This window comes from Phaethon aethereus (genome assembly GCF_964289735.1).
Source record: "Phaethon aethereus genome assembly, chromosome: 12".
Taxonomy (NCBI): domain Eukaryota; kingdom Metazoa; phylum Chordata; class Aves; order Phaethontiformes; family Phaethontidae; genus Phaethon; species Phaethon aethereus.
In genome coordinates this window covers 1,674,857-1,684,750 of record NC_138588.1, presented here as the reverse complement: position 1 = coordinate 1,684,750, position 9,894 = coordinate 1,674,857, and the positions used below count along the sequence as shown (strand labels likewise).

The 9,894-nt window shown below is 51.1% G+C and overlaps 1 protein-coding gene across 1 annotated transcript; it reads right to left on the bottom strand.

The window, feature by feature from the left end:
• Positions 1-2,665: 2,665 nt before the first annotated feature.
• CALML4 (calmodulin like 4) lies at positions 2,666-8,855 on the bottom strand (the record flags this gene model as incomplete). The annotated part of the gene is made up of 4 exons (XM_082005048.1): positions 2,666-2,763; positions 6,321-6,509; positions 7,145-7,285; positions 8,816-8,855. The coding sequence occupies 4 exons, from the start codon at positions 8,853-8,855 to the stop codon at positions 2,666-2,668; spliced, it is 468 nt and encodes a 155-aa protein (XP_081861174.1).
• Positions 8,856-9,894: the final 1,039 nt, after the last annotated feature.

Genomic DNA, 9,894 nt, shown 5'->3' with positions numbered 1-9,894 from the left:
TACCAAGTGAAAATATTTATTATATGCATTGCAAAAAAAAGAAAATGGTTTACCTATTGAATGTTACCTGTTTATGTAGAAATCTTTAGATGTAATAAAAAGCATTCAGTTATGTTGTGTTTCCTGGGTGGGGAGGAAGTGGGGGACAGGGTGTTTTCTGTGCAAAGGTCCCTTTTGAACAGGAATGCTTTGCTTCTAAATGTTTTGTGGCACGGAGTGTCTCACCCTTGTCTCTCCACACTCTAACAGTGCTGCTTTGTTTTGTGAGTGTGGGTGAAGTGCGGTTCCTTTTTGCTAGCTTTTATTTGGGTAATGTTTACCCACCCAGAGAGGGTAGGAACCGCCTGTTATGATACAGATGCATTCTGGAGTAATCCAAAGTGATTTTGAGCTGATCAATCCCCATGACATACAAGCTTTTTTATTGTCTGCAGCTGAAAGGATTTGTTAATCAACTGTTCTGGTCAATAGGGAAGAATTAAGCTGTGTATCGGATCATTTGTAATTTGGCTATTGATGCATATTGGAAACAAATGCTTCTAAATGAACTCCTTGTTTCATAAGCTAATTACGCTCACGCTCAAAGCAGCCGAGGCTTTTGCTCGCCATCACTGCTGGTGCTTCTGTAGCAAAGGTTTGGAACAGCTCCGGTGGGTAGAAACCGAACTCCACGCCGTGGGCAGACCTCCAAAAGGCACAAGTGTGCGAAGGCTCAGCGTCAAGGTAGGTTGTTTTTTTGCCCAAACATTGAGATTAACTGTGAACAGTGGGAAGAGAGTTGCAAGGGAAATCGTATGTTTTCCTGTTATTTGGAGCCCATTCTTGTTTTTTCTAGCGAATCCTAGCTCTGTTTCACTGCATAATGCTTTTCTGAGTGTTAAGCTGCTTGTAACTCTCTAATTTTCAGAGAAACAAGTTTTGTCTCTTATTTTCTATCCATCGAGTAGAAAGAGCTAATACAAGACTTGAGGGATGCGGTAGGGAGGCACGACAAGGGCTGTCAGTTTTACATTGAGCAAAGTTCACTTCCCCTTGAAGCATGATCCTTTGCTGTTCAGAGTGCCTGTGGTGAGTACCTCGGCGTGCCGGGATCCAAGTCTGAGCTTACTGAGTTAGTCTGGGCCTGCCGTCTTGTGAGAACTGCAGGCTCTGCAGCTCGGCTCTCAGTCAGGGGAGGTTGGGCACAAAACTGCTGTTGTCTGAAAGATACATCCTGGATCCGCTTCCATTTCTGGCGTAGCATTCAGCGCATCATTTAATCTTCTGTACTTTTTTACCCCCATGTAATAATATTCGATGAGAATAATCCCTACTTTACCCTTCTAGAGACGGTGTTACTGATTTGGAAGGGTTAAGATTGGCTCATGCTTTGTTTTTTCAGTTTATAACCAAGCTTTTGCTAGTTGCAGTCCTGGTTGATTCCAAGTGTGATGTTTTTGGTGGTAGCTTTAGCCCGCGGTGTTCAGGCTGTGCTCGGTGCCTCAGTAGGGGATAAATGCATTGTGTCTGCAACGGCTGCGATGATTTAATTGCTGGTCATTTCATAACCTGAGCAAAGAGCAAGTTTGTTGCTTCAGTGATAAAGATTCAGAATTAAGGAAGGAGAGGCATGGGTGGAAGGAGTGGAAGGGGCCTCCCGTGGGTAGAAGCCCCAGGAGACCCGGCAGGAGCGTGCGCTCTTCAGCGTACTTCACAGGTTGCTGTTTGTGCTGTGACTGCACAGAGATGGTCTCTGCAAATTCCTAACTACTCCAGAGAGAATCTGCTGTATGTTGTCCTAAATCTCATCCCGGTCTGAGGACCTTAGCTAAGGCTGCCAAGATGTAGATCAGTAAGATCCTTACTGACTGCTGTGGGTCACGTGGATTTTAATCGGTCTGAAGTCAAGGGAGATGGAGTGTTTTTTTCCTGTTGTAGAGAAGCTGAATTTTCATGGCCCCTGTTTTTCTCTGGTAGGGTGCCTCTGAGCACATTCCGGTGCTTCAGAGACCGGGAGTTGTCCTCTGCAGCTAGTGAGCATCGGTAACTGGGGGAGCTGGAGAATTGCCGGTTGCTTTTCTCCTGTCGCTCTGGATACTCAACAGGGACACGGCCACCCCGCAAGCGGGGCTGTTAACTTGACAACTTCGTGACAGGGGAACATCTGGTTGGGAGTTATTGGATCATGCCATGGACCCAAGGAATACCGGGGAGCTGTGCATAGTTATACTAAATTTACCACCGTCGTGTCATAATCAGGCTTCCCAGGGACTCTGTTTCTACACAAAGAAGCATGTCTGGGCTCGGCTGCGTGGGAACAGCAAATGGTTATGGGTGATGCTGACTTCTTGGAACACAGTCGCTGCGAGACCTTAACTACAAGCTATCACTTATGCTGCAGTCTGTAGACTTAAATGCATTTTTAAAATAAGAGATGGGTTTTTTTAAGCGTGACACATTTTACACAAAGGAATGTTGTATTCAGTTTATTTAAGTAACAGAGCGCTCACGTTTTATGACAACACTTCTCCAGAAATGGGGTCAAAAGCTGTGTAAGCACTATCATGAAGGCAAAATAAGGATTTTTAAAGGCAAATGATGATTCCTGAGTCCAGGTAGTAACTAGGAAATATTTGAGTCAAAAAAGTTTCAGGTCCTACTCCTTTCAAATCTCCTGTTTTGAATTTTAGTAGTCGACCGTAGGAAGACAAATGATGCGGACAAATTCTTCATATTTTATCGTTCCACTTGGTCCAACTTTGGCTTCTTTTAGCAGGTCATCAACTGAAACAGAGTAAAAGAAAATTTGAGTGGCATATATTAGGGATGTTGTGATCTTTGAAAGAAGGGTAACATGGGATTTTGTTAGAAGTAGTAATTCTGGGAGCAGTTGGAGGTGCCATCCAGATTGTAGTTTTAAACTAGCATCAGTTAGCACTTTGATTTTGATTCCAATGTCTACTTCAAAAGAAAAGGTAAAACAATTTGGAGCAGAGATGTCCACCTCCGAGCTCCACATAGAAAAGATGCACAAATTTAATCCAAATCAGCTTTTAATTGCTCTTGGTAGGAATGGCTTATTTGGGACAGCAAACCTGTCCCTATTCGATTTAGACAGAAACTAAGTGCTTGCGCAGATGATGTGCCCAACTTCACGTAGATTCGTGTGCCGCTTGTTGATACCGGCGGGCCTTTAGTGTTTGAAAGCGAAGAATACCTCCTGGGGCTCTAAGGCTCTGGCTGAAAGTACTTCTAAAGAAGTGGTAACCGCGCGGTCGGCTCCTGGCAGCAGTGATGCTTCTCACGCCAGCTTTGGGAACGCCTTGTCAGTGACGGCAGCTACCTAACTTAAAATGTTCTCTTCTCCTCGGGCTAAACCATTAAAAGGTATTTTTCCTGTCAAATAATGTCGATAAAATAGAAGTACGTAAGAAATGGCAGATAGAAAAGTAACGTTAAACGTTGCTGAAGTGAAGCTGCTACTGGGGATTAGATGCCGTATTCCTTCGGGTGACGGGAGGGGAGGCGAATTCCCTTGCTTGTTTGCGTTACCCGTAACATAGAGCGGGCGGGCGCTAAAACAAAACAAGAGAAACCCAGCAGCTTTTATTTGATAACATTTTGGGCAGCATTTTTCTTCAATAAGGGATCTAATAGAGTCCAGAAGAGGTTTTTGCTCGCATGCTTGCTGATGCTGAGGGGCGTGTGCCCAGCTTCCCAAGGGTGTTGCTGTTTCCCTTTGGGCCAGCGGCGTGTGAGCAGGATCGTGGCCGGATGCTCTGCAGAGGGATGGGGCAGGCGGTCTGTCGGCGAGGAAGCTGTTGGGCTGGGGACCTGCATTTACCGTTTGATATTTTGTTAGCAGGGCACTTTAGGTGTTTAGAGCCTGTTGATAGACCGTTGGAACAGATGGATTATAAGTGACCGAGTCCTCCGTAACCTCGTGCGGGCTGGAGTCAGCTGGCTGGGGCAAGCCCTCGAGTGCTCTCCCTTGCCGAAATCGGCACGGGCAGGTCAGCAGAGGCTGGTCTGCGTTTTTCCTCGTGAGCTACTTGGATGAGGTTACCAGAACGGCTGCTCAGGCTGAACAAGCTGTGGTTCTTTAAAAAAGACTCTGAGTACTTGTACTGGAGCAGAGAGTAAGAGCTTTGCAGTTGCCAGTTGTGAAATCCAGGGGGAATGGGGGGGGGGGGCAGGTTTAGGGGGGGAAAAAAGCTGTTTTACTGTAAATAGCTGTGGATGGTCTCAATGAGCAGCATAACCGGTTCCCTCTCTTTGCTGTTCATGCAGGCGCTGGGTGAGACGCCGTTTCCCCTCTGCCCCTCTTCGCAGACAGGTATCGGCGTATGTCGGGGGGTCGGCACAGCCCCGTGGAAGCTGCTGCCGGCGGGATCTGGTTGCGCATGGGGTAGACAAGGGGCTGTTGTGAGAACTGCCGTTACTGCAAGGCAAGTAACGGGTCTTTCTTTCCGGGAGATCTAATCCTCCTTTCAAAAAGAATACCCTGGTGGTAATCAAATGCTTCGAAGGACATAAATTCAAAAAATAATTAATTCTTCCCAGAGAATTTAAAAATAACACGGAAGAAAAATGTGTCAGTTCTCATTTGGTAAAAGTACGTTAAATTAAAATGAAGCGAAGGCTTTTCTGGAGCCACTGTAAATGAAGGTCCGTGCCGGTAGTTACTGAACAGTCGCAGATGCTAATGAAATTGAGTCTGTTCTGGCATCAAATATTTATAGCAGCTTGGCAAGCCGGAGTTCAGTGTGTCAAGCCAAAGGGGGAGACTTCTCGTTGAGAAGCAGCATCGCTTGCTACGCTGGGATCTATAGTGCCTTGTCACAGTCTATAGGCTGCGCATCTACTCCCAAAGTAATGGGAAATCCCCCCGTGCTGCCCAAATCATCTTAATATAACGGCGGTTCTTGCTAGGATGCCTTTAATTAGGGTTAATGTCTCCATGTCTTCGCTATTCAGCTCTCATAATAGCTCTGGAAGTGTTTTCAGATGTAAATAGCTGCATAAACTGTGACTCCACCTAAACAAGTGAAGAAAACTGAGAAGACGTGCCTTGTTGGTGTATCACTCGTGAATCTGGTGATGGCGACTGGACCGACCAGCCTCGCTCTGGTTAAATCTAAATCCTGCTTTAATGTTAGAAAGGGCCGTTCTTGTACCCCCGAGCAGCCTGATGGGGTCTGTGCAAACCCCGTAACCCCGGTGAAACTCACTCCTTGCCCGTTGATGGGTTTTTCTACTTGCTCCCTGCCCAAGATGGAGCATTAACGTGCAAGCCCAGAGCTTGGCGAGAGCTGGAGGAGAAGCCACAGGTGACGTGGTTTGGAGCAAGGAGGGGCCGGGACGCCCCGTCCCCAGGGCTATGGGGCAGAGGGGTGTGCAGGGCGCTGCCCGCCCGCGGCCTGAGCGAGCTGGAAAAGCAGGGCGTGCATTTAAAAAGCTCATATACGTACATAAAACGCCCGGGGCAAAATCTGCTGTCTAAAAGGTTTTGATCATTTTCAGCTTCCTGGAAATTCGCTGTGATTGTGCCCCTTGGAGGCAAAGTTCTGACAAACGGGACAGGTTTTTTTGGTGTTTCTTTTTTTTTTTTTTTTAAAGAATCTTAATTGCAAGGTCCCCCCTCTCTCTCCCAAACCGCGCTGGCCACAGAGCACACCGCAGCAGCGCTGCTGGGAAAGGGCCAGTGCCCCACGTGCTGCGTGCGGCATCCCCGCAGCTGCGGGGCCGGACGCTCTCCCACGGCCCTTCGCGGGAGAGACGCTGGCGTCTCGGGCCGAATAATCGGCAAACAGCTCAAGGAAGGGAAGAGGCCTCTCGGTTAGCGGGCGGCTGGCTTGCCTCTTCTGCAAGGCACAGAACCTCCGCCCCGCCATCGTGGTGCGGGTGAAGGCTGACCGCAGCGAGGAGGCTTCGCCACCAGGCGAGCCTAGTTAGCTGCCGCGCGCTGACGTCGCCAGCGCGCTGGGCCCGGCGCCGGGAGCGCTCCCCGCTCGGGCTGCGTGTCTGGGCTCAGCGGGGGGCTCCGGTTTACGTGGGCGAAGCGATTTAAACGAAAGCACGAGCTCCTGGTGCGGCTGTGGCTGGAAGAGCGGGGGGGGCCCGGGGACGCGGCGGCAAGGCGACGGCAAGGCGCCGTGCCCCGGTGCACCGCCCGTCCCGGGCGCCGTGGGGGACACCCCTCCTCCCCCCACCAACGGGGGCACCGGCCCTTCCTGCCTTCCCAGCTGGAAGCGCCTGATCTCAGACTGACTACGGAGGAGAGCCGGGAAGGAAAAGAAGAAGATGGGGAGCGTTTGATACGTCTTTGAATCGCAAAATACCTTCTTCCTCGGAAAGCTTTTCTCCTAGTCTTGTAAGTTTGGCTCTCAGCTCCGAGACGGTGATGACGCCTCTCTTCTGCCTGTCTATCATGGACAAGGCCGTGAGGATTTCCTTCTCGGGTTCCTCCTGCTTCATTTGCCTGTACATGATGTTTAGGAAAGTGGAGAAATCCAGCTCTGCATTTCTCTCTGGAAAAGTTAAGAGCGGGTTCTTCAGGACGGCTCAGTTTAGTAGTCTGGATCCAGACCCGAGCATCCCCCTCCTCTCCCCGCCAGTTCCCCTTCCTGGGACCCCTTTTCCCTTTTGCCTGACTGGTCTGGACCAGGGTGGGCCGCTGCGGGGGGCTTTCTCCTGGCCCGAAAACCCATGTAGAGCTTTGCTAGACTTGTGCTCTGAAACCTCGAGTCCAGAATTTTTTATCCAGCCCACCTTATCTCATGATTCTTTGGTCATTGTGCTGTGCTTTGAATTTACCTACACGTATCTGCAGATGGCTACCTTTGCTGGTCAGACTGGATGGTTCCCAGCCTCAAAATCCATAATCAATACGTATGCCTCCTGCTGCTCTTGAAGCTTTTCTTTTTTAATGGCCTTATTTTGATCTGTGCGCTGGGTTGACTTTGTTCGCCATCAAGCACGTCAGATGAGGTTTTGGTGGCTGCTCTTGGTTATGCTGCATTGCCTGGGCTGTTTCACCTGAGGGTCAATATTATCTACTGAGCTCCAGGCAGCCTCTTTGTCTTTCCATGTAGTCTCCTGACCGCAGAAAAGTTGAATTTCTCCAACTGTAATCCAGTGTGTTTTATTCACGCCCTTTGCTTACCGATCTTGTGCGAGTGCAGGTGCCTCTGCGCCTCTCCTGGCGTTGGGCTGGCTCCCAGGCACCGCATCACTGCCATCAGGTCGGAGGCTTTTATCTTGCCTTTTTGTTTCTTGTCATACAGGGAAAAACATTCCTTGAACTCTAATTAAAAACCAAAACTCTGTTATGCCATGTAAGATTACATTGATCTACCAGTGACGCTGCTGCTCCCGTTGCCCGGTCGGGCAGCGCTGGTAGGGTTCCAGCGGGGATATTGTGTCTGGTTCGGGGTGTCTCGTTTCACAGAAGATGATGGACAAAGTGCCAAGGGCAGTTAAAATCCAGGCTTAGCTGAGCTAATTGGGGTCCGTCAGCCTAATGAAGCAAGTCTGGCAGTGGAGTCAGGCTTCCAAATAGCTAGAATCAGGTTAGAAAGTATTTTTCTCTGCCTTCGTGGGGGTGGGAGAAGATGCCAAAGCGATGAGCCTTAAGGAGCGGTGGAGGGTGCTGGTGTGGTCCCTGCCCTGGGCTGCGCGGGGTCTGGCGCTTGCCGCCGCCTCCGCTGCCACCGCCTGGGTTTTGGTAAAAGACAAAAGCACTGGTAACGTCGCATTTGACGGTCTGCCTGCTGCCAGCTGCGTGAGGCTGGCGGCGGAGAGCCTCTGCCTGCCCTGCCGCCGTCCCCCTGCGGCGTCTCGCCTCCCCGTGGTCCTCGCCTGCCTGCTCACCCTCTCCCCTTCCCCCTCCAACACTGGCTTCGCAGTTTTCAAATAAATAAATCGGGGTTGGAGCTGACCTAGATAAGGCTGCCATCCCTCATCCTGCCCTCCCAGCCTGCTCCCAGCGCGGTGGCAGGCTCCGCTCAACGCCGACGGGCAAGTTGCGCTGCACAGGGACAGTCCTGTCCGCAGAGCAGCCGGGGGGACAAACCCCCGCCTGTTTCGGTGCGATCACCCCCCTCCTCACCCTCTCTGTCCCTCACTGCAGGTGTGAGTGCAGGGTGCCAGGGCCCCGTGGGTGCCGTGGCCTCCCCCTGCCCCGGCCGCCGCCTCCCCTGCAGCAATCCTGCAGAGCTGCCGAGCCCAAGGGCACTGCAGATTAACAGATTTGCAATAATACTCTTATTTCAGCTTTCTTCTGCCGTTCTCGTGGCAAACCCTTCCTCATTCCAGTCCGAGGCAGGGGTCCCCTCTCCCAGGGAGACCCCCGGTGCCTCGCAATGAGAATTTGTACCGCCTGCACCTTCTCCTTCCTCCTCTTCCTCCTTCGCCTTCACTCCCATCCTACGTGGAACTTTCAGTACTGCAAATAGTCACCTGAAATTTCTCCTGGTCCCTGCTAGCTTGGCCAGGGCTGCCGTGTTTATGGGGTTGGGAGGTTGCTGGTCTCTCTGCAACCCAGTGTGTGGGTCCGTGGATGGTTTCGGCTTCCTGCCTGTGCCCGGCACTTGTCTTAACAAAATCGGGGAGATTTCTCTGGTTCCGAGCAAGCAGATCCCCTTGAGAGCTGCGGGGAGGGCAAGTGGGGGAGCTCACTGGGGGAAATGCCATTTAAAAAGTATATGTATAAATATGTGTATATACATATATATAAAATACATATATATTTTTAAATATGCATATTTAAAAATTGCTAGGGTAGTCTTGCTAACAAAAAAAACCCCAACTAAAACTGGAACAAAACTGTACGTACCGTTAATTTGATCCTGGGACAGAAATTTTGCCTGTAGCATGAGGAGGGGAAGAAGGAGGAAAGAGGGGGGAAAGAAAAAAGCTTTTAAAATCTGGATGGGGGGAGCAGGGGTGAGCCATTTGTATCAGCCAAAATGCTTCACTCACCATTATTTTGGGGGCCCTCCTTGTTTTATGCTGTCCGTCGGGATCGGAGGCGTCTGCTGTTATTTTCCTATTCGATTAAGGGCTAAAGTCCGCCAGCCCGGGGTGGAGTGCGGCCGGGCTGTAATAAATACCCCGCTGCTATGGCTACGAGACCTGATCCCTGCCAGGGCTGGATCCCGCTGCCAGCGCGGCTCCTGCTGGCACGCCGCGGGGAGAGGGGCTCTCCCCAGCCCGCCCGAAGCCTTGGGACTCCCGACGGGACCCCGAGCCACGATGCTGTCAGGAGGAGCGGGGAAAGAGCTTCCCTCGGTCGGGGTTTAAGGGTGTTTGGGGTCGGGCTGGATGGAGATGAGCTGGTTGAGCACAAAAGGTTTGATAATCTCAAGTAGCTGCACACCTTGCACTAAGCTTAGCTGCTGGAAGACAAATCCAGCCTTGCTGGTATCTGCCGAGGGCGCGGGGGGATTTACAGCTTTGCGGCTCGCTGCTGGAGGCGTTTTGCTGGTGGGCAGCAGCAGGAGTTAATTCGGGCTACGCGCGTCCTGGCCGAGCTGGGTGCAGGGCGTTGGGCATCGGTGGGTTGGCAGGGGAGGGGGGTTTTAGACATGCCCCCTGCAATCACGGTGGAGCTGGGACGTTGCAGACAAGCTGAGCGCAAGGATTTTTGAGGCAGTTTAAAAATCTCCCCATTGTCTGGGTCTTTATTTATTAACATTTATTTAGCTAATCTGCAAAGGGCTGCCAGGACAGCCAAGTCTTGTTGCGGCCCTTGGCTGGGACTCAGAAGGGGGACGTTGAGGAAACGATGCGGAGGGAGAGGGAGGGCTGCAGCGAGCTGGGGACCTGCTGGGGCTTAAACCTGGGTGGGTGGGGGAGGCAGCAGCCCCCAGCTGTTATGGACTAACCCAGACAAACGGCCAGGTTTGCTCACCT